We start from the raw sequence: 25,667 nt of genomic DNA, 5'->3' as shown, positions 1-25,667 counted from the left end.
TGGCCTCAAATGGACCAGTCCCATTGTTTCCATCTCCCATGGTATCATTCTAGCCCTGTCTCTTTTGCATCTTGCTTAGACTTACTCTCTGTGGGTCCCAGGTCATCCTGTGTTTTGCTGACCACTGACCATGGAAAGCCCCTCAAGGCTCAAGGCAACTTCATTTACCTCATTCAAAACACAGAGATTTTCCCCAAGCAAAACCAGTTACCTCCTAGAGCTTCAGGGTATACCCTTTCTAACTCAGGCCACTGACCCTGCCTGCTAGACTGTTGTCACTTGCAAGTAAAGCTCCATCTTTTGGTACAACTGGGAGAATCCATGCTCTCTTACCCATGGGCCTTAGACCACACCCTAACAGTCTCCTAACAGACCCCACCACCAGTCATTTTACAGCAACATAATTTGCATGAATACTAAGGATACACAAGATTTCATAACATTCCTTTCCCAAGTTTTCTATAGTGTTACAAGCTCTGGGAACCTTGATCCTACTTCTCTGTGAGCCAAAGATTCCCTCAATCCCAAAGGATCTGTAGCTGCTCTGAACTGGCCACTTCTTTTTTATTATCTTCACTTCATGTGTGGATAACATGTGGGATGCTTTGACTTGGAGCTTATTTCCAACCCTGCGATTCCTTGCCAGAATTCTGTTAAGTTAGGAGCCAAAGAAATTGCAAGCTTGGGTCTTTTGTAGCATCATCTCCCTCAGAAATCCCCAGAAGCCAGCAAGGTGGTGAAAGGAAAGAGTGAAGAATTCTGAACGGAGATAATCCTTCACTGTCAAAATTAGGAGGGTCCTTATAGGTTGCTCAGTCCTCTTGATTTATGAATGGGGAAATAGGCTGATATAGGGAAAGGGACCTGTTCAAGGTCATAAGTCAGTTCATAACAGAGTTAAGACAGGACTTCAACCTCCTAACTTTCAACCATGTCAGAATGTGATTTTACTACAGTTCTAGAACAAAGTCTTAAACATTGGAATTACAAGCTTTGATTACTTTCAAGCTCATCTGTACTGGAATAATAAGTCACCTCCTTCTCCTTAAAGAAGACGGCAAGTGGGACACAAATCAAGCCATCAAAGTGGCAGCCGATGCCTACCATAATTTCTAAGTCCTCTGCCTGAGAATAAGGCATGCTCTCATAATCCTCTGGGAGATCAGGCCAGGGGTATAAAGCAGGGGATATGGTCAGAGCTGTTTCCTTCCTCTCTCCCTCTTAGAAAATGAGCCCAACCCCTTAGCAATTCAGAAGCTTTTTAGCAGCTGCTCCACTCCACTGCCGATTGCATCAGAGTGCCCCACCCCCACCATGCTCCTGACTGCTAACAGCAAATAGCAATCCCTCAGGGAGAGTCTGGCAAATTCAGGATTAATAGCTACCCTGAGGACTGTTATGGGCTTATTTATAAGCTATGGGTGGGAAAATGTACCCCTGAGTTTGGCACTTTCACCTCAGGAATATAAGTGGCTCCCATGTTTTCAAGGTCCCAGACACTTGGGTTAAAAATATCCCTAGGAAGGAGGATGATATCAGGATCCCATTTGGGAAGCCTGTTTCAGCTCCTCTTACAACCCTGACTGTGATAGCAATGAGATCCAAGGATCCCATTCCCACTATGTTTAATACCTGTTTTACTTCCATATTGCTCAAGGCCTGAAGGACTTCAGTTTTTTTTTAGTGCTCAGTCTCTGTCCTTACATGGTTCTCTATAAACACTCTACCAGTTCCTTCCTCTTGGCTTCTAATCAGGAGTTTCCTAAGGCAGACTATTATAGTGGAAAGAATCAGCTTTGAAGTTGAACAGACCCAGGTTCAAATTTCTGTTCCACCGCCTTGTGCAAGTTGCATAACCTCTTTGCACTTCAGTTTCACCATCTGAGGAATGAGATGCTGGATAATATCTGACTCATGGGATCATTGTGAAGAATGAGTGAAACAGAATCTATGAACGTCCCTGCCACAGTTTCTGGCTTGCAGGGTGCTCAGTGATGGCAGTTTTCTTCTTCCCACTGCTCTCTACCAGTTCTAAATACCCAAGGACTTACCCTACATACACACTAACAGACATTACTATGGGGCCCAACCTGAATTTGCTACTTCCTCTGATTGTTCATTCATTTTCTCATTCACTCAACACATATTTATTGAACAAAACTAGAAAGTCAGTGGAGTTTGCTCTCCAATAGCCTGTTGTGCTGGAAGGAGCAAAAATTTTGAAATCAGACATACCTGGATTTGACTCTTGGCTCTGTCACTTATTAGCTATGTGATGCGGAATAAATCACTTTACGACTTTGAGACTTAGTTTTCTTATCTGTAATGTTAGGGTAATAATTTGAACTTCACAAGCTCAAAGCAGATAGAAAACATAAAAGTGCTTTATAAGCTCTGAGGTGCTATACAACTAGATGGGAATGATAGTAATAGTAATAACAATAAACAAGTTAAGAAATAAGAGTTATGTCTTATACCTATCCAGGGCCCTTACATAGTTGAATATATATATATATATATATATATATATTATAACACATATAATATAACACTCAAGTGTTAGAAGACCTGAGTTCTCTTACAGGTTTTCTCTTTTTTTAAATATATATATATATATATATATATAATCAATTATATTATGATAATATTGTGTGTATATATGTATATGGCAATATTGGAAGTCGAGATTTACTTTCTAAATGAAGTATTGAAAAAGTGGAAGTGTTAGTCGCTTAGACATGTTAGACTCTTTGTAACCCCATCAACTGTAGCCTGCTAGGTTCCTCTATCCATGAAATTCTCCAGGCAAGAACACTGGAGTGGGTTGCCATTCCTTTCTCCAAGGGATCTTCCTGACCCAGGGATTGAACCCAGGTCTCCTGTATTGGAGGCAGATTCTTTACCATCTGGACCACCACGGAAGCCCAAATGAAGTGTGTGTGTGTGTGGTGGGGGGGACGCTTCCTACTTGAAAGGGCCAGAATTCCAGAGCAGACCCTATGCAAGCATTACCCTTATGCATATCACCCCACATATTTGCTGAGCTATGCTCAAACCTCTTGAAGCTCGACTGACTCAGAAGCTCTTTTGGCAATGACAATCAGATAATTTCCCACTGAGGATCTATCCCTTCCAGTAGGGATGACTTTAGGTTCATATTGATCTAGAGTGTTGGACAGTATAGCAAGAAGAACCTAATGCCACTCAGTTAAATGGCTCTGGGGCAGTTGTAAGCAATGCTAAGCAAGACACTGGCTGCAGCAAGGTAACAACAAACTGATGTATCTTTATCTATTATTTTAGTATATCTGTGGTGAAGGTATCCTTTAGCCATGCTTAATGACTGAGCCAGGTGTTAGAAGACCTGAGTTCTCTTACAGGTTTTCCTTTTTTTTTTAATTGAAGTGTAGTCGATTTAGAGTATTATGTTAGTTTCATGGGCATGTCATAGCAATTCAGTATTTTTGCAGATTATATTCCATTACAGGTTATGGGTTAGATAATAGGTATAACTACGTATACTACATAGTATATCCTTGTTGCTTATCTATTTTATATATAAGAGTTTAAGTTATTAAAATTTTCATTTTTGAAGCCAATAATTGGGCAAATTCCAAAACAGTAGCAATATAGACTATTTCACAACATTTTAACATCTATTTAGCAGTCCATTTTTGCATTTTGTCTCCTCTAAGCAAATACACTAGATTAAAACAACAGTGCCCTTAACCCAAAGTTCAGTGCCTGAGTATTTCCAGTATTTATTTTGAGCACATAATAAAGCAGAGGCAATTACTTTTCTTGAAGATTTTATTTCCATTCAGAGCTTAGCAATTACTTTAGCTTCACATTGTTCTTTTATAAATGATAACCAAATAGCCTATATAAGTGGTTAAAATCATAAAACTATTGTAAGCTAAGTCGATGGTATATATATAAAGTTAAAATGACAACTATACTGGTACATACTTGTTTTGAACCCTACTAAAATATACCAAAATAACAAGCTTTAGTAAAGAATGAGGTCCTTGGATAGACAGGGGGATGAAGAGTTATATCATCAAAAATTATTAGGGAAACTGTAGGCAAAAAAAAATTATTCTACAGTTTTAACCAAGTAAAGGAGGAAAAAAGAGTACAACATCGGAGTGATAACAATTCAGGAAAACACATTCACCATCCATCACAGACTTGCTCACCACATCAAGAGCACAGCACCAGGCTCTTCAGGCATTGCTACTCTCCTACTAAGTTTCTTTATGTGGAACATAAACCTACATTTATGGTAAGAACAAGATTTTATACTGCTCTTTAATCTCACAGCAAAAAAAAAAAAAAAAAAAAAAAAACAGGAAAAATTTGTTAGGGACAGACTGAACCTCAGATCATGTCTGTCAGACCATGTATGTCTGTTAATCTCATATTCCTAATTTATCCCTCTCCCCTTAACTCTCTTCTTTGGCAATCACAACCTTATTTTCTATATCTGTGAGTCTGTTTCTGTTTTGCATGTTGATTTACTTCTTTTTTTCTTTTTTAGATTTTACCTGTAAGTAGTAGCATATAGGGAGAAGGCAATGGCAACCCACTCTAGTAATCTTGCCTGGAAAATCCCATGGAAGGAGGAGCCTGGTGGGCTGCAGTCCATGAGGTCACACTAGTTGGACACGACTGAGTGACTTCACTTTCACTTTTCACTTTCATGCATTGGAGAAGGAAATGGCAACCCACTCCAGTATTCTTACCTGGAGAATCCCAGGGATGGGGGAGCCTGGTGGGCTGCCATCTATGGGGTCGCACAGAGTCGGACACGACTGAAGCGACTTAGCAGCAGCAGCAGTAACATATAGTACATTCTTTCTCTGACTTATTAGACTAAGCATATTATTCTCTAGGTCCATCCACATTGCTGCAAATGACAATATTTTATTATTTTTATGGCTTCAGGATTTTTTGTGGTTCCACATACATTTTGGGAGGGCTTCCCTCATAGCTTAGTTGGTAAAGAATCTGCCTGCAATGCAGGAGATTCCAGTTCAATTCCTGGGTCGGGAAGATCTGCTGGAGAAGGGATAGGCTACCCATTCCAGTATTCTTGGGCTTCCCTTGTGGCTCAGCAGGTAAAGAATCCACCTGCAATGTGGGAGACCTGGGTTCAATCCTTGGTTGGGAAGATCCCCAGGAGAAGGGAAAGGCTTCCACTCCAATATTCTGGCATGGAGAATTCCATGGACTGTATAGTCCATGGGGTCACAAAGAGTAGGACATGACTGAGCAACTTTCACTTCACATACATTTTGGGATGATTTGTTATAGTTCTGTGAAAAATGTCATGAGTACTTTGGTAGGGATTACTTTAAATCTGTAGATTGCTTTGGGGAGTATGGCCATTTAAACAGTATTACTTCTTCCAGTTCCAGAGCACTGGATATCTTTCCATCCCTTCTTTCATCTCCAATTTCATTCATTAATATTTTATAGTTTTCAGAGTGTAGGTCTTTCAACTCCTTGGTTAAGTTTACTTCTGCATAGCTTTATGTGATTTCTAAATGGTATTTAAAAAAATTTTTCTCTTTCTGATATTTCTCCCCATTACTGGAATCACTTGAGCATAACCTTACCTCCCATGCCTCATTCACCTCAGTTCTGGTGGTTCTGAGTGGTATACTAGGTTGACCAGCAGCCAGAACCTCTCTAAAAGAAGCTGCAGTCGGTATTCAATCTAAAGGGTATTCTTTTACCACAGATAACTTGGACCAGGGCTCCAAGACACTAGAAACCTGCAAGAACATTGGTGGATACTTCAAACCTCAGGGACCAGGAACTGAGCATATTAATGAGGTAAGATCTGTTTTCTTAGTTCCTTTGGAACTTACTGGGCATCCAAGACCATTTATTTTCTCTAAGCTTTCTTTTTATTAGACAAATTGCAAATATTAGAGCTTCCAGTATGTGGAATGGAGACAATTTTTAAAATGGTTTTAAAATGGGTTTATTTTATGACTACCAAAAAAAAAAAATTGGGAGCATTAACCTTTTCTCCCTGAGGTTAATTTTCCTATGAGATAAACTGAAGACTTTTTATGACTTCCACACACCCTGCTGCTGCCAATGTATTTGGCTGCCTTTCCTGTAGCAGACTGGATGGTGGACTGTGAGATTTTTAAGGCATATGTAATTTGATTTACTTTTATTATATCCTCTGGGTTCATGATCATCTTCAGTGCTAACTGGTGGCATGTTTATATGCATTTCCTTGGAGAAGATGTTTTATAAATGCAGATATAATACCTGATGCTTAGGAGTTCAGAGGCTTCTCTACCTCCATGTCTTCATATCCATGTCTGTTGAGTACTTAGGTGAGTGTAGTAAGTGTAGGTTTTTCTTGTTATATCTCTGTGCATGTGCATGCTTGTTCATATATATCTATTAATATATATGCATCTTTGTCCATCTACATATCTGAATTAGAGTACTTCTCTTATGCATGTATGGTTTTCCTTGAGCATGACTACAATGTGTTTTTTTAACTGAAGTTTTTGTTTGTGTGTGCCCCCCTTTCTGTCTCTCCCTTTCTATATATCTATATCTGTCTATATCAATATATTTTTATCTGAGTTTATCTTTGGGTATTTTGACATTTGACACTTTTTTGTATGCATTTGTATCTATGGGCCTGTTAATTTGCATCTTTTTGGTTGAGGTATGTGCAGATATCTGTTTTCTATTATGTCTCTATGTCTGCATGAGTCAGTCTTTGTGGGAACAAGTATCTACAGCTCTGTGGTTAAACCCTGGTGAGAAATTACAGCTAAAATGCAATCCCCAGAGATATCTGGCCTAGTGACTTAGCTTTCATTAATCATTACCCTCCAACTTGAATATTCTTGCTCAGAAATAGACATCTAGTCACAGCACTTCAAGCCTGTTTCATGACAAAAACTCTTGGTCAGAGAGAAGTGTCATAAAGTTGAGAGTTTTGTTTTGTTTTGTTAGTTTGGCGCTTGCAAAGTGTGGCCCAGAGGAAAAGTTCTATGGCACTTGGCTTGCCTTCTATTTGCTGCCTCTGCGCACTTGCTTTCTTGCCAGCCTTCCCTCACTTGAGTTCCTTGGTCCAGATTCAAACTGATTCATTGCTCCTAATACAAAGGGCATCAACAGACAAATCTGAACACCTGTTTTCATTTCAGCCAGATCTCCATGCTGGTCCTCTTTTTACTCAGAGAACAAATGATCAGCATACTTCTAATCAATAGTTTTTGTATGCTCAAAGGCAACAACTAGTCATGTGTGATAAGGCCCTTGCTTTGGGGAAGCCAGACTTTGTATGGCCTCAGGAAATGAAATCTAGGGAGGTGGTTCCAGCAGGATAAAGTGTCCAGACTCAATGATTAAAGGGAATGATGGAAGTCACCAAGAAAGCCTTGGGGAACTCTATGGCATTCACAATACTTGAAATACTTAAGCAATTGTTTTTGTAGTCCTGGTTCATCCTTGGTCTTTTTATGAGAGTAATAATAGTAATAAAAATGGCTTACATCAAATGGTCTGGATTCTCAGGAAGAAAGGAGCTTTAAAATCCAAGGCTAGAAAGATAATACAGTTAGATGTAGTATAATTAACACAGACTTGATAATCAAGATACCCAAGTCCAATACTGGTTTTGCTAATGTTAGCTAATCTTAAGGTTGTTTAAGATCAACTTGAGACTTATTCTCTGACTCTGTTAAATAGGGGCAATAATACGATGCCTTGCCCTCTCAGGATATGAGGCTCCAAAGAGATGATGGATATGGCCGCATTTTAAAAACTTTAACACATATTATTGTGATCAGAATCTCTACTCTGTAAAAAAAAATTCACCAGATCCAGAGACTGCCTATAACCTAGAGTCAGGAGAAACACATTGGATCCTGAAACTCAAAGCTCATCCTCCCCAACTCTTCTACACTACTTTCTCCTCATCAACTTATTAATAAGAGAGAATCTAGAGTATTTTGGTTCAGCTTTATGAATACATAATTTACTCAAATTAAAACTCACCAAGTTTAAGTATGAAATTTGAGGCAGTTTGAAAAATATGTATAGTCACATAACCACCAACACAATCATGATATAGAACATTTTATCACCCCCAAAATTTCCCTCATGTACCTTTCTATTCCATGCTGTCCTCCCACTCCCCTGGCAGTTACTGATATACTTTTTATCTCTATAATTTTGCCAGAAGTTTTGAACCTGTGATAATTAATTTGTCCTCAAAAAGTTGTGAGGACAGTAATGATCCCTATTCTGAATCTTGCAGGGAACTGAAATGATTTTTTCTAAGTCACTCATTGTATTTGTTTATTCATTAATTTCTTCATTCAGAAGACAGACTATGTGCCAGGAACTGAGCTGGGTGCTTGGATACAGAATTTTAAAAGAAAAGTATGCTCTCAAGGAATCCATGGTCTAATTAGGAGAGAACAATAAACCAGTGAGGAATCAGATCAGTGGGATACATCCCAAGAAAAAAACGATCGAGCCCAAGTTTGTAAAAGAAGCGCTTCACTGTTTGAAAAAGTCAAGGAAACAGATTGGATCCTGAATCCCAGAGGAGGTGTTCTTTGAAAAATGATCAGAAGTTCTGAAAATGGTGTGTGTGTTTGGAGTGGGTGGTGATAGGTATGGGATTGTTGTGAAGACAACAATCAGCACATCATGCATGGGAAACTGCAAGATGGATGGATGGGGAGGTGGACATCCTGGAAAATTTAAAAAGAGTCCTAAAAGGCAGGAATACTAGTGGGCTTGATAATAACCATGACATCAAGTTGGCAACTTTTAGGGAGTGCCAGAGTGACAATTATCTTCTGAAACCCTGGGGTATTGGGGCTTTCAAGACTGGAGTTGGACAAAAGTTCAGTGTTGAGAACAGATTTCCTTGCTCAGAACGCAAAGATATATTATCTCAGGACCTGGAGGATCCTGCAAGTTGCCATTTGCATTTTACCAAGAGCACAAGATCAGTAGAGGCTATATTCTTCTCAGCCCACTTTGGCTACATACTCAATATTATGGGAGCTTCAGTTTGTAGGAAACTCAGAGCTGGGACTGATGTGTATGTCATGAAATTTTTATGCTGCCAGCATTGCTGTAGCTGACTATGAACTTTAGAGACAGGTGAACCTCACTCTACCAGAAGCTAAAATATTTCTTGAAGGAAAAGCTTTCCTCAGAAATTGGGCTCTGGAGTCAGACAGGTAGGGATTTCCATCTCTATCCTGGCTTGGATAAGGACCTGAGAGGGTTTTTTCCCCTCCTGATACAAACCAATTCTGAAGAGACCAGCAAACAGAAGAAGCTAAAACAGAGGGAACCTCCTTGAAAGTGAAAGGTGCAATAGATTAAAACCCTGTAGTTAGTACCAACTACATAGGATGGGGCCTATAGATCTTGAGAAATATAAGCCGGATCAAGGAACTATCCGAAAATGAACTGACCCCACACTGCCCACAACAACACCAGAGAAAGTCCTAGATATATTTTTACTATTGTTTTGATCTATTTAAACTATCCAGAAAGTGTTGAACTATTTTTGATGAACTTGTTTCCTACACTGTGGCTACATGGCCACTCTAGGCAGCCTAGCTAGTAGAACTTCCTTGAGGTGCTTAGCCATGCTCCACTGACTAAGCATAGGACTGACTGATCAGTTAATTTAACTCTCATCAGCTTAATAGGGATTACATGAGTGCCTACTTTGTCCCAGGTCCTGTGCTGAGCCCTCAAGATATAGGGAAAAGTCAAACCCAGTTCCTTTCCTCAAGAGACTCCCACTCCAGTGGTGAAGAAAGACACAGTTTCTTCTAACTTAAAACCAGTCTCCCCTTTTTCTGTCTGTATTAGTTAAGGCTCTCCAAAGAACAGAACCAATACATATTTGTATTTAATCACATACATAAAGAGATTTATTATGAGGAATTGGTTCATATAATTGTGGAGGCTGGAAAATCCTATCTACAGACTGCACCAAGTGGGCTGAAAACTCAAGGGAAGTCAGTATTCCATTTAGAAGGAGGAAGAACTGAAGTTCCAGTTAAAATCAAAAGGCAGTGCACTGTGAAATACTTTTTGCTTGGGGGCTTCTATTTAGGCCTTTAACTGATTAGAAGAGGCCCACACATATTATAGAGGGAAATCTAATTTACTGATTAAAAAGTTAATCTAGTGAAAACATTCAGGAAGAAACACTCACACAAACCTATTTAAAACAAAATGAGAAGGAAATAGTCATGATAATTATAGTCCTCATTCCTATAACTGGTCACATAGTCATAGCTAGTATTCATAACCACATTCTTCCACTGTCCATTCAGTATTCCCTTTACTCTCAACAAGCACCTCAGCTGGCTGTAGTTCTTTGCCTGACAGAGTGACCCAAACCTTCATTTCTGAAAAGTCCAGGTCATTAGCAGTCCTACGTGGCTTGGGTTGTCATAGTTTTCCACTGACTTTAATCACTGGCATGGTAATAGTAAAAGATGCCATAAGGGATCTCATGTATTCCAGACATGCTCTTCCTTACTTCCATTGTGAAGTAACAGTCCAATTCCTCCTTGATAGTCAGGCATGATCACCCCAACCAGCACAGTAAATCCCATATTTCCCAATTGATTTAGAGACAAAATTTTGAGGACCTAAGTAGAAGTCCTATACGTGTGCTATGAAATCCTGGATAAGTTACATCTGACTAGTGGTACAGGGGGCAGAAGAGAATCATGTAAAATTTCATGGACTGCTCACTTTTGAGCTGGGCTTTGAAGGACCCTCTAGAAATTCAGTGCTGACTTAAACCAAGGATATCCTCAAAGGGAAGATACAAGGACTTTGAATGAGAAACTGCTATGTGCTCTGCCCTAGCCAAAGCATGTAAAACACATGCTTAGTTAAACTGGGAAATCAGAGAAGGTGGAACTCAAGTTATTTTCTTACCTGAAGCCAGTGTTCTACACTCTGTCCTCTCTCCATCTCTTACAGTGTTCTCTTTATTTCTTAATTTTTATTTTTAATTAATTAATTTTAATTAGCATACCAAGGAAACATTTCATGCAAAGGCAGGCTCAATAAAGCACAGAAATGGTATGGACCTAACAGAGGCTGGAGATATTAAGAAGAGGTCACAAGAATACACAGAAGAACTATACAAAAAAGATCTTCACAACCCAGATAATCATAATGGTGTGATCACTAACACTCACCTAGAGCCAGATATCCTGGAGTGTGAAGTCAAGTGGGCATTAGGGGAGGGAGGAGGGAGGAGGGTTCAGGATGGGGAACACATGTATACCTGTGGCAGATTCATTTTGATATTTGGCAAAACTAATACAGTTATGTAAAGTTTAAAAATAAAATAAAATTAAAAAAAAAGAAAGCATCACTATGAACAAAGCTAGTGGGGGTGACGGAATTCCAGTTGAGCTATTTCAAATCCTGAAAGATGATGCTGTGAAAGTGCTGCACTCAATATGCCAGCAAATTTGGAAAACTCAGCAGTGGCCACAGGACTGGAAAAGGTCAGTTTTCATTCCAATCCCAAAGAAAGGCAATGCCAAAGAATGCTCAAACTACCACACAATTGCACTCATCTCACACACTAGTAAAGTAATGCTTAAAATTCTCCAAGCCAGACTTCAGCAATACATGAACTGTGAACTTCCAGATGTTCAGGCTGGTTTTAGAAAAGGCAGAGGACCAGAGATCAAATTGCCAACATATGCTAGATCATCGAAAAAGCAAGAGAGTTCCAGAAAAACATCTATTTCTGCATTATTGACTATGCCAAGGCCTTTGACTGTGTGGATCACGATAAACTGTGAAAAATTCTGAAAGAGATGGGAAAAGCATACCATCTGAACTGTCTCTTGAGAAACCTGTATGCAGGTCAGGAAACAACACTTAGAACTGGACATGGAACAACAGACTGGTTCCAAATAGGAAAAGGGGTACATCAAGGCTGTATTGGAGAAGGCAATAGCACCCCACTCCAATACTCTTGCCTGGAAAATCCCATGGGCAGAGGAGCCTGGTAGGCTGCAGTCCATGCGGCCGCTAAGAGTCGGTCACGACTGAGCGGCTTCACTTTCACTTTTCACTTTCATGCATTGGAGAAAGAAATGGCAACCCACTCCAGTGTTCTTGCCTGGAGAATCCCAGGGACGGGGGAGCCTGGTGGGCTGCCTTCTATGGGGTCGCACAGAGTCGGACACAACTGAAGTGACTTAGCAGCAGCAGTAGCAGCAAGGCTGTATATTGTCACCCTGCTTATTTAACTTATATGCAGAGTACATCATGAGAAACGCTGGGCTGGAGGAAGCACAAGCTGGAATCAAGATTGCCAGGAGAAATGTCAATAACCTCAGAGATGCAGATGACACCACCCTTTGGCAGAAAGTGAAGGGGAACTAAAAATCCTCTTGATGAAAATAAAAGAGGAGAGTGAAAAAGTTGGCTTAAAGCTCAATATTCAGAAAACTAAGATCATGGCATCTGGTCCCATCACTTCATGGCAGATAGATGAGGAAACAGTGGAAACAGTGGCTGACTTTTTTTGCAGGGCTCCAAAACCATTGCAGATGGTGACCGCAGCCACAAAATTAAAAGACGCTTACTCCTTGGAAGAAAAATTATGACCAACCTAGACTGCATATTAAAAAGCAGAGACATTACTTTGCCAACAAAGATTCGTCTAGTCAAGGCTATGGTTTTTCTAGTGGTCACATATGGATGTGAGAGTTGAACTATTAAAAAAACCTGAGTGCTGAAGAATTGATGCTTTTGAACTGTGGTGTGGAGAAGACGTCCCTTGGACTGCAAGGAGATCCAACCAGTCTATCATAAAGGAGATCAGTCCTGGGTGTTCATTGGAAGGACTGATGTTGAAGCTGAAACTCCATTAATTTGGCCACCTGATGTGAAGAGCTGATTCATTTGAAAAGACCTTGATACTGGGAAAGATTGAGGGCAGGAGAAGGGAATGACAGAGAATGAGATGGTTGGATGCCATCACCGACTCAATGGACGTGGATTTGGGTGGGCTCAGAGAGTTGGTGATGGACAGGGAGGCCTGGTGAGCTGCGGTTCATGGGGTTGCAAAGAGTTGGACACGACTGAGTGACTGAAGTGAGGTAATTACTTTACAATATTGTAGTGGTTTTGGCCCTACATCGACATGAATCAGTCATGAGTGCACATGTGTTCCACATCCAGAAGCCCCCTCCCACCTCCCTCCCCATCCCATCCCTTAGGGTCATCCCAGTGCACCAGCCCTGAGCACCCTGTCTCATGCATCGAACCTGGACCACCGATCCACTTCACATATGATAATATACACTTTTCAACGCTACCCTCTCAAATCATCCCACCCTTGCCTTCTCCCACAGAGTCCAAAGGATTGTTATTTACATCTGTATTTCGTTTGCTGTTTCACATATAGTGTCATCATTACCATCTTTCTAAATTTCATATATATGCATTAATACACTGTATTGGTGTATTTCTTTCTGATATACTTCACTTTGTATAATAGGCTCCAATTTCATCCACCTCATTAGAACTGATTCAAATGCATTATTTTTAATCGCAGAGCAATATTCCATTGTGTATATGAAATATACAGCTTTCTTATCACAAAGGTTATCACAGCTTTCTTATCCATTTATCTGCTGATGGACATCTAGGTTGCTTCCATGTCCTGCCTATTGTAAACAGTGCTGCTATGAACATTGGGGTACACGTGTCTCTTTCAATTCTGGTTTCCTCAGTGTGTGTGCCCAGTATTGGGATTTCTGGGTCATATGGCAGTTCTATTTCCAGTTTTTAAAGGAATCTCCACACTGTTCTCCATAGTGGCTGTACTAGTTTGCATTCACACCAACAGTGTAAGAGGGTTCCCTTTTCTCCACACCCTCTCCAGCATTTATTGCTTGTAGACTTTTGGATAACAGCCATTCTGACTGGCGTGAAATGGTACCTCATTGTGGCTTTGATTTGCATTTCTCTAATAATGAATGATGGTGAGCATCTTTTCATGTGTTTGCTACTCTTCTGTATGTCTTCTTTGGAGAAATGTCTTTTTAGTTCTTTGGCCCATTTTTTGATTGGGTAGTTTATTTTCCTGAATTGAGCTGCAGGAGCTGCTTGTATATTTTTGAGATGAATTCTTTGTCAGTTGCTTCGTTTGCTATTATCTTCTTCCATTCTGAAGGCTGTCTTTTTACCTTGATTACAGTTTCCTTTTTTGTTCAAAAGCTTTTAATTTGCTGGAAGATTTCAGATTACAGTTTCGATTTCCATGCTTGTGATGGGTTTGTTAAGATTTTCTATTTCTTCCTGGTTCAGTTTTGGAAAGTTATACTTTTCTAAGAATTTGTTCATTTCGTCCCAGTTTTCTATTTTATTGGCATATAGTTGCTGATAGTAGTTTCTTATGATCCTTTGTATTTCTGTGTTGTCTGTTGTGATTTCTCCATTTTCATTTCTAATTTTGTTGTTTGATTCTTCTCCCTTTTTTTATTGATGAATCTGGCTAATGGTTTGTCTATTTATTTACCTTCTCAAAGAACCAGCTTTTAGTTTTGTTAATTTTTTTTTTTTGCTAAGGTCTCCTTTGTTTCTTTTTCATTCATTTCTGCCCTAATTTTTATGATTTCTTTCTTTCTACTAATCCTAGGGTTATAGATTTCTTCTTTTTCCTAATTCTTTTAGGTTTAGAGTTAGGTTATTTATTTAATTTTTCCCCTGTTTCGTGAGGTAAGTTTGTATTGCTATTAACCTTCCCCTTAGCACTGCTTTTACTGAGTCCCATGTTTTCAGTTGTTGTGTTTTCATTTTCATCCATTTCTATGCATGTTTTGATTTCTTTTTTGATTTCTTCTGTGATTTGTTGGTTATTCAGAAGCGTGTTGTTTAGCATCCATATATTTGTATTTTTAATATTTTTTTTCCTGTAGTTGACATCTAATCTTACCACATTGTGATCAGAAAAGATGCATGGAATGATTTCATTTATTTGAATTTACCAAGACTAGATTTATGGCCTAGGATGTAATCTATCCTAGAAATGTTCTGTGCACACTTGAGAAAAAGTTGAAATTCATTGTTTTGAGTGAAATGTCCTGTAGATATCAATTAGGTCTAACTGGTCTGTTGTATCATTTAAAGTTTGTGTTTCCTTGTTAATTTTCTGTTTAGTTGATCTATCCATAGGTGTGAGTGGGGTATGAAAGTCTCCCACTCTTATTGTGTTACTGTTAATTTCTCACCTCATACTTGTTAGCATTACATATTGTGGTGCTCCTATGATGGGTACATATATATTTATAATTGCTATATATTCTTCTTGGATTGACCCTTTTATCATTATGTAGTATTCTTCTTTGTCTCTTTTCATGGCCTTCATTCAAAATCTATTTTATCTGATATGAATATTGCTACTTCTGCTTTCTTTTGGTCTCCATTTGCATGAAATATCTTTTTACAGCCCTTCATTTTCAGTCTGTATGTGTCCCTTGTTTTGAGGTGGGTCTCTTGTAGACAGCATATATAGGGGTCTTGTTTTTGTATCCATTCAGCCAGCCTTTGTCTTTTGGTTGGGGCAATCAACCCAATTACATTTAAGGTAATTATTGATAAGTCCGATCCCGTTGCCAATTACGTTGTTGTTTTGAGTTCGAGTTTATACACCTTTCCTGTGTTTCCTGTGCAGGGAAGATCCTTTAGGATTTGTTGGAGAACTGGTTTGGTGGTGCTGAATTCTCTCAGCCTTTGCTTGCCTGTAAAGCTTTTGATTTCTACCTCACATTTGAATGAAATCCTTTCTGGGTACAGTAATCTGGGTTATAGGTTTTTCTCTTTCATCACTTTAAAGTATGTCCAGCCATTCCCTTCTGGCCTGAAGAGTTTCTATTGAAAGATCAGCTGTTATTCTTATGGGAATCCCCTTGTGTGTTATTTGTTGCTTTTCCCTTGCTGCTTTTAATATTTGTTCTTTGTGTTTGATCTTTGTTAATTTGATTAAAATGTGTCTTGGGGTGTTTCACCTTGGGTTTATCCTGTTTGGGACTCTCTGGGTTTCTTGAACTTGGGTGATTACTTCCTTCCCTATTTTAGGGAAGTTTTCAACCATTATCTCCTCAAGTATTTTCTCATGGTCTTTCTTTTTGTCTTCTTCTTCTTCTGGGACTCCTATGATTCGAATGTTGGGGCGTTTAACATTGTCCCAAAGGTCTCTGAGATTGTCCTCAGTTCTTTTAATTAGTTTTTCTTTTTTCCTCTCTGTTTCATTTATTTCTACCATTCTACCTTCTACCTCACTTATCCTATCTTCTACCTCTGTTATTCTACTGTTGGTTCACTCCAGAGTGTTTTTAATCTCATTTATTGCATTATTCATTATATAGTGACTCTTTTTTATTTCTTCTAGGTCCTCATTAAACCTTTCTTGCATCTTCTCAATCCTTGTCTCCAGGCTATTTATCTGTAACTCCATTTTGTTTTCAAGACTTTGGATCATTTTCACTATCATTTTTCAGAATTCTTTATCAGGTAGATTCCCTATCTCTTCCTCTTTTGTTTGATATAGTGGGCATTTATCCTGTTCCTTTACCTGCTGGGTATTTCTCTGCCTCTTCATCTTGTTTATATTGCTGTGTTTGGGGTGACCTTTCCATATTCTGGGCTTCCCTGGTGGCTCAGAGGTTAAAGCATCTGCCTGGAATGCGGGAGACCCAGGTTTGATCTCTGGGTTGGGAAGATCCCCTGGGGAAGGAAATGGTAACCCACTCCAGTACTCTTGCCTGGAGAATCTCATGGAGGGAGGAGCCTGGTAGGCTACAGTCCATGAGGTCACAAAGAGTTGGACACGACTGAGCGGCTTCACTTTCACTGTCCATATTCTGGCAGTTTGTGGAGTTCTCTTTATTGTGGAGTTTCCTCCCTGTGGGTAGGGTTGTGTGGGTGGGTTGTAAAGGTTTCCTGGTTAGGGAAGCTTGTGTCAGTGTTTGGTGGGTGGAGCTGGATTTCTTCTCTCTGAAGTGCAATGAGGTGTCTAGTAATGAGTTATGAGATGTCAGTGGGTTTGGAGTAACTTTGGGCAGCCTGCATATTGAAGCTCAGGGCTATGTTCCTGTGTTGCTGGAGAATTTGCATGGTATGTCTTGCTCTGGAGCTTGTTGGCCCTTGGGTGGAGCTTGGTTTCAGTATAGGTATGGAGGCTTTTGGATGAGCTCTTGTCAATTAATGTTCCATGGAGTCAGGAGTTCCCTGGTATTCTCAGGATTTGGACTTAACCCTCCTGCCTCTGGTTTTCAGTCTTATTCTTACAGTAGCCTCAAGACTTCTCCATCTATACAGCATCAGTGATAAAACATCTAGGTTAAAGATGCAAGTTTCTCCACAGTAAGGGACACCCAGAGAGGGTCACAGAGAGGGACACCCAGAGAGGTTCACAGAGTTACATAGAGAAGAGAAGAGGGACGAGGGAGATAGAGGTGACCAGTAGAAGAGGGGGAGTCAAAAGTAGAGATGCAGATCTAGTCAGTGATCAGTTCCCTAAGTGTTCTCCACAGCCCAGAATATCCAAAGAGATTCACAGAATTGGGTACAGAAGAGAAGGGGGAAGGAGGCGATAGAGGTGACCTGGGGGAGAAAAAGGAGAGTCAAAAAGGGGAGAGGGCAATCAAGCCAGCAATCACACTCCTAAGTAAAAATGGGTACTGAAAATTAGATTTGTAAAGGTACAAAATTGATAACAAAGACTAAAAGGCAAAGATTAAAAATCTAGTGTAAAGGTCGGATCTTCAAAAATACAATATTAAAAAAAATCACAAAAATTATAAAAAGTATATATGAAATTTGCTTTAAACATAGGGTCTTTTTTTTGCAAGGTAATAGTAGGTTATAAAAATGAAAATTAAAAGAGTAATAAAGGACTTAAAATTAAAAATTTTAAAAATGGTAATAGTAAAATATATCTAGGAATTTCTCTGGAGCTGTTGCGGACACTGTGGTGTCAGTTCAGTTTCAGATCATTCCTTGTCCCTCTTTTTGAGGTCTGTAGGCCCCTTCTAATGTAGTTGGTGCTAGCTACAGGGATTTAACCTGTTGCACCTGTCACTTCCCAAGCAGTTCCCTCTGTTTGTTTTGGCCCCTTCTGTTTGCAAGTCTCTTCAGTGTATAATTTCCACTCTGACACAAGGGGGTGGAAGTGGTCACTTATTTAGGCTCACTTTTTCAGTTGTGCTGTGGGGAGGAAGGAACACTGCAAACAAATATCACTGGCATGTGTGGGGAGTGCTCGCAGTGTCTGGGCCACACTGGGTTTTCCCCCACTCATGGCATGTGTGCTTTCGTGGTCTACACTGCTCAAGCTCCAGGTTGCTCTGCAGGGGAACTGTCTAAAGTGCAGCACACCAGGCTTTCCTGTTCTTCACCATCTCCCAGAGTTTGTTCCAACTCATGTCCACTGAGTCAGTGATGCCATCCAACCATCTCACCCCCTTCTCCTCCTGCCTTCAATCTTTCCCAGTATCAGTATTTTCCAATGAGTTAGATCTTTGCATCAGGTGGCCAAAGTATTGGGACTTTGGCTTCACCATCAATCCTTCCAAAGAATATTCATGGCTGATTTACTTTAATATTGATTGGTTTGATCTCCTTGCTTTCCAAGGAACTCTCAAGAGTCTTCTCCAGCACCGTAGTTCGAAAGCATCATTTTTATGGCTCTCAGCCTTGTTTATGATCCAACTCTCACATCCATACATGACTACTGGAAAAACCATAGCTTGACTATATGGACCATTGTTGGCAAAGTGATGTCTCTGTTTTTCAAAATACTGTCTAGGTTTGTCATAGCTTTTCTCCCAAGGAGCAAATGTCTTTTAATTTCATGTATACAGTCACTACACACAGTGAATTTGGAGGCCATGAAAATAAAGTTTGTCACTGTTTCCATTTTTTCCCCATCTATTTGCCATAAAGTGATGGGACAGGGTGCCATGATTTTCATTTTTTGAATGTTGGATTTTAAGCCAGGTTTTTCACTCTCCTCTTTCATCTTCCTCAATGGGGCTCTTTAGTTAGTTCCTCTTCACTTTCTGCATTAAGGATATGTCATCTGCTTATCTTAAGTTAATGATATTTTTCCTGGCAATTTTGATTCCAGCTTGTGATTCATCCAGTCTGGTATTTCACATCATGTACTTTTGAACTGTGGTGTTGGAGAAGACTCTTAAGGGTCCCTTGGACTGCAAGGAGATCCAACCAGTCCATTCTAAAGATATACCCTGAGTGTTCTTTGGAAGGAATGATGCTAAAGCTGAAACTCCAGTACTTTGGCCACCTCATGCGAAGAGTTGACCCATTGGAAAAGACTCTGATGCTGGGAGGGATTGAGGGCAGGAGGAAAAGGGGACAACAGAGGATGAGATGGCTGGATGGCATCACTGACTCGATGGACGTGAGTTTGAGTGAACTCCGGGAGATGGTGATGAACAGGGAGGCTTGGCATGCTGCAATTCATGAGGTCGCAAAGAGTCGGACACGACTGAGCAACTGAACTGAACTCTGCCTATAAGTTAAATAAGCAAAGTGATGATATAAAGCTTTCACATATTCCTTTCCCAATTTGAAACCAGTCCATTGTTCCATGTCCAGTTCTAACTGTTGTTTCTTGTCCTACATACAGATTTCTCAGGATGCAGGTAAGGTGGTCTGGTATTTCCATCTCTTTAAGAATTTTCCAGTTTGTTGTGATTCACAACAAAGTCATAAACTAAAGTCAAAGACTTTAGTGTAGTAATGTAGCAGATGCTTTTCTGGAATTCCCTTGCTTTTTCTGTGATCAAATGGATGTTGATAAATTGATCTCTGGTTCTTCTGTCTTTTCTAAATTCAGCTTCTACATCTGAAATTTCTCAGATCAGATACTGTTGAAGTCTAGCTTGAAGGATGTTGAGCATTACCTTGCTAGCATGTGAAATTAAAACAATTGTGTAGTAGTTTGAACATTTTTTGCCATTGCCCTTCTTTGTCATTGGAATGAAAACTGTCCTTTTCCAGTCCTGTGGCCACTGCTGATTTTTCCAAGTTTGCTGGCATATTGAGTGTGGCACTTTCACAGCATCATCTTTTAGGATTTGAAATAGCTCAGCTGGAATTCCACCACCTCCACTAGCTTTGTTGGTAGTAATATTTCCTAATGTCCACTTGACTTCAGACTGCAAGATGTCTGGCTCTATGTGAGTGACCACGCCATTGTGGCTATCCAGGTCATTAAGACCTTTTTTGTACAACTCTTCCATGTATTCTTGCCACCTCGTTTAATACCTTCTGCTTCTGGACCTTAAATGTGAATGGACTAAATATTCCAACCAAAAGACATAGAGTGACTGAGTGGATACCAAAACAAGACAAATATATATGCTCTCTACAAGAAACCAACTTCAGACCTAGGGATATATATAGACTGAAAGTGGGGGCATGAAAAAACATAGTCCATGCAATGGAAATCAAAAGAAAGCTGGAGTAGAAATAGTCACATCAGAAAAAAATAGACTTTGTAATAAAGACTGTTGCAAGAGATAAGGAAGGACATTAGATAATGATCAAAGGATAAATCTGAGAAGATAAAACAGTTGTGAATATTTATGTACCCAACACTGGAGAAGGCAATGGCAACCCACTCCAGTAATCTTGCCTGGAAAATCCCATGGGTGGAGGAGCCTGGTAGGCTGCAGTCCATAGGGTTGCTAAGAGTCGGCCATGACTGAGCAACTTCACTTTCACTTTTCATTTTCATGCATTGGAGAAGGAAATGGCAACCCACTCCAGTATTCTTGCCTGGAGAATCCCAGGGACAGAGGAGCCTAGTGGGCTCCTGTCTATGGGGTTGCACAGAGTCAGACACAACTGAAGCAACTTAGCAGCAGCAGCAGCATGTACCCAACAGAGAAGCATCTTGATACTTAAGACAAATGCTAACTGGCATAAGAGCTGAAATCAATGGTAACACCATAATAGTGGGGGACTTTAACACCCTGACTTCCCTGGTGGTTCAGATGGTAAAAACGTCTGCCTACAATGCAGGAGACCCAGGTTCGATCCCTGGGCTGGGAAGATCCCCTGGAGAAAGAAATGGCAACCCACTCTAGTATTCTTGTCTGGAAAATCCCATGGACAGAGGAGCCTGGTAGGCTACAGTCCATGGGGTCACAAAGAGTTGGACATTACTGAGCGACTTCACTTTCATTTTAACACCCCACTTACTCCAATGCACAGACCATCCAGACAAAGAATTTAAAAAACAAAAGCCTTAAATGACACATTATACCAGATAGAATTAATTTATATTTAGAAGACATCCCAAATGAAAGCAGCAAAATATACTTTCTTCTCAAATGCACTAGGAACATTCTCCAGGATAGATCTTATCTCAGATCAGAAATCAAGTCTCTGTAAATTTAAGAAAATTGAAATCATATTAAGCATTTTTCCAACCACAAATTTTAAAATCAATTATAGGAAAAGCTGTAAAAAACCCAAACACATGGAGGCTAAACAGTATGCTACTAAATAACCAATGGATCATTGAAGAAATCAAAGATGAAATTTTAAAATATCTAGAAATAAATGACGATGAAAACATGGTGACCCCAAACCTATGGAATGCAGCAAAAGCAACTCTAAGAGGGAAATTTATAGCAATACAATCTCATCTCAAGAAAGGAGAAAAATCTCAAATAAACAACCTAACTTGACACCTAAATCAACTAGAGAGAAAAGAACAAACAAAACCCAAACTAGTTGAAGAAAAGAAATCATAAAGATCAGAGCAGAAGTAAATGAAATAAAAATGAAGAAAACAATAGCAAAGATCAATGAAACTAATAGTTCTTTGAGAAAAACAAAGCTAAAAAAACTTTAGCCAGACTCATCAAGAGAAAAAAGGAGAGGATCAAATCAGTAAAAGTAGAAATGAAGAAGGTATGTTACAACTGTCACAGCACAAATACAAAGGATCATAAGAGAATACTACAAGCAACTATATGCCAATAAAATGGCCAACTGGGAAAAAAAATGGACAAATTCTTAAAGAGATACTATCTTCCAATACTGAACCAGAAGAAAGAAAATGTGAACAGACCAATCACAATTAATGAAACTGAAACTGATTAATAATTTTCCAACAAACATAAGTCCAGCACCAGATGGCTTCACAGGCAAATTATATCAAACATTTAGAGAAGAGCTAATACATATCCTTCTCAAACTCTTCCAAAAATTAGTAGACAAAGGACCACTCCCAAACTGATTTTATGAGGGTATCATCACCCTGATACCAAAGCCAGGCAAAGATACCACACCAAAAAAAGTTACAGGCCAACATCACTGATAAATATAGATGCAAAAATCCTCAACAAAATAGCAAACCAAATCCAACAATATATTGAAGGTATTATATACCCTGATCAATTTGGATTTATCCCAGGGGTGCAAGGATTCTTCAAGACATGAAAATCAATCTATGTGATACACTATATTAACAAATTAAAGAATAAAAACCATATAAACATATCAATAAATACAGAAAAACTTATAATAAAATTCAACACTCATTTATGTTAAAAACTCTCCAAAAGTGGCCTTAGACAGAACCTACCACAACATAATACAGGCCATATATGACAAACCTACAGCTAATAACATACTCAGTGTTGAAAAGATGAAAGCATTTCCTCTAAGATCAGCAACAAGATAAGGATGTTACTCATATCACTTTTGTTCAACACGCTTTTGGAAGTCCTAGACACAGATAGCAGAGAAGAAAAAGAAATAAAAGGAATCCATATTGGGGAAGAAGAAGTCAAACTGTCACTGTTTGCAAATGACATGATATTATATATAGAAAATCATAAAGATGCTCCTAGAAAACTAGTAGAGCTCATCAATGAATTTGATAAAGTTACAGGATGCAAAATTAATACAGATAAATCTCTTGCATTCATATACGCTAACAAAGAAAGTTAAAGAGAAATTAAGGAAACAATTTCATTTAATACCACATGAAAAAATAAAATATTTAGGAATAAAGGAGCCAAAAGACCTGCACTCAGAAAGCTGTAATATATTGGTGACAGAAATTAAGGACAACACAAATACATGGAGAAATATACCACGTTCTTGGATTGGAAGAATCAATATTTTGAAAATGACTGTACTACCCAAAGAAATCTACAGATTCAGTGAAATCCCTATCAAATTACCTATGGAATTTCTCACAGAATTATAACAAATTATTTTGCAATTTTTATGGAAATACAAAAGACTCTGAAAAGCCAAAACAGTCTTTTTGAGAAAGAAAAATGTGCCTGGAGGAATCAGGCTACCTGACTTTAGACTATACTAGAAAGGTACAGTAATCAAATAAGATGGTACTGGTACAAAAACAGAAATATAGGCCAATGGAATAGCATCAGTTCAGTTCAGTTCAGTTGCTCAGTCATGTCCAACTCTTAGTGACCCCATGAATCGTAGCACGCCAGGCCTCCCTGTCCATCACCAACTCCCGGAGTTCACCCAGACTCACGTCCATCGAGTCAGTGATGCCATCCAGCCATCTCATCCTCTGCCGTCCCCTTCTCCTCCTGCCCCCAACCCCTCCCAGCATCAGAGTCTTTTCCAATGAGTCAACTCTTCGCATGAGGTGGCCAAAGTACTGGAGTTTCAGCTTTAGCATCATTCCTTCCAAAGAAATCCCAGGGCTGATCTCCTTCAGAATGGACTGGTTGGATCTCCTTGCAGTCCAAGGGACTCTCAAGAGTCTTCTCCAGCACCACAGTTCAAAAGCATCAATTCTTCGGCACTCAGCCTTCTTCACAATCCAACTCTCACATCCATACGTGACCACAGGAAAAACCATAGCCTTGACTAGACGAACCTTTGTTGACAAAGTAATGTCTCTGCTTTTGAATATGCTATCTAGGTTGGTCATAACTTTCCTTCCAAGGAGTAAGCATCTTTTAATTTCATGGCTGCCGTCACCATCTGAAGTGATTTTGGAGCCCAAAAAAATAAAGTCAGCCACTGTTTCCACTGTTCCCCCATCTATTTCCCATGAAGTGATGGGACCAGATGCCATGATCTTTGTTTTCTGAATGTTGAGCTTTAAGCCAACTTTTTCACTCTCCATTTTCACTTTCATCAAGAGGCTTTTTGGTTCCTCTTCACTTTCTGCCATAAGGATGGTGTCATCTATATCTGAGGTTATTGATATTTCTCCTGGCAATCTTGATTCCAGCTTGTGCTTCTTCCAGCCCAGCCTTTCTCATGATGTACTCTGCATAGAAGTTAAATAAGCAGGGTGACAATATACAGCCTTGACGTACTCCTTTTCCTATTTGGAACCAGTCTGTTGTTCCATGTCCAGTTCTAACTGTTGCTTCCTGACCTGCATACAGGTTTCTCAAGAGGCAGATCAGGTGGTCTGCTATGCCCATCTCTTTCGGAATTTTCCACAGTTTATTGTGATCCACACAGTCAAAGGCCTTGGCATAGTCAATAAAGCATAGATGTTTTTCTGGAACTCTCTTGCTTTTTCTATAATCCAGTGGATGTTGGCAATTTGATCTCTGGTTCCTCTGCCTTTTCTAAAACCAGCTTGAACATCTGGAAGTTCACGTTTCACATATTGCTGAAGCCTGGCTTGGAGAATTTTGAGCATTACTTTACTAGTGTGTGAGATGAGTGCAATTGTGCAGTAGTTTGAGCATTCTTTGGCATTGCCTTTCTTTGGGATTGGAATGAAAACTGACCTTTTCCTGTCCTGTGGCCACTGCTGAGTTTTCCAAATTTGTTGGCATATTGAGTGGAATATGAGTGGAATATGAATGGAATAGCATAGGAAGCCCAAAAATGAAGTCACACACCTATGCTCACCCAATCTATGACAAAGGAGGCAAGAATATGTATACAGTAGAGAAGATAATATCTTCAATAAGTGATGTTAGGAGAAATGGACAGCTACATGAAAAGGATAAAAATAGAACACTTCCTAACACCACACACAAAAATCAACTCAACATGGATTAAACACCTAAATGTAAAGTCAGAAACTATAAAACTCTTAGAGGAAAACATAGACAGAACAGTCTTTGAAATAAATTGCAGCAAGATCCTCTTTAACCCACCTCGTAGAGTAATAAAAATTAAAAGATAAACAAATTGGATCTAATTAAATTTAAAAGCTTTTGCACAGCAAAGGAACCCATAAACAAAACAATAAGACAACTCTCAGAATGGAATAACATATTTGCAAATGACACAATTGACAAGGAATTAATCTCCAAAATATGCGAATAGCTCATGCAGCTCAATATCCAAAACATTAATGAAAGTGAAAGTGAAGTCGCTCAGTCCTGTCCCACTCTTTGCAACCTCATGGACTATAGCCTACCAGGCTCTTCCCTCCATGGGATTCTCCAGGCAAGAGTACTGGAGTGGGTTGCCATTTCTTTCTCCAGTAGATCTTCCTGACCCAGGGATCGAACCCGTGTCTTCCGCATTCCAGGCAGACGCTTTAACTTCTGAGCCACCAGGGAAGCCCAATCAAAAACAGGATGAAAATCTAA

The 25,667-nt window shown here is 39.5% G+C and overlaps 1 protein-coding gene and 1 non-coding gene across 5 annotated transcripts in view; both read left to right on the top strand.

Annotated features, from left to right (window-relative positions):
- The window catches only part of ARHGEF9 (Cdc42 guanine nucleotide exchange factor 9), a 386,748-nt gene that overhangs the window by 74,161 nt on the left and 286,920 nt on the right, over positions 1–25,667 (top strand). For all 4 annotated transcript variants that reach the window (XM_025276866.2, XM_025276865.2, XM_025276863.2 and 1 more), the window contains one exon: positions 5,747–5,841. In XM_025276866.2, the coding sequence (XP_025132651.1) occupies positions 5,747–5,841 (95 nt within the window). The remainder of the gene's footprint in view (positions 1–5,746; positions 5,842–25,667) is intronic.
- TRNAC-ACA lies at positions 21,084–21,156 on the top strand. The gene has a single exon. It is a non-coding gene; the product is annotated as a tRNA-Cys (tRNA).

Source organism: Bubalus bubalis, chromosome X, assembly GCF_019923935.1.
Source record: "Bubalus bubalis isolate 160015118507 breed Murrah chromosome X, NDDB_SH_1, whole genome shotgun sequence".
NCBI lineage: Eukaryota > Metazoa > Chordata > Mammalia > Artiodactyla > Bovidae > Bubalus > Bubalus bubalis.
The sequence above is the reverse complement of the archived record's forward strand: the minus strand, read 5'-3'. Positions and strand labels throughout refer to the sequence as shown.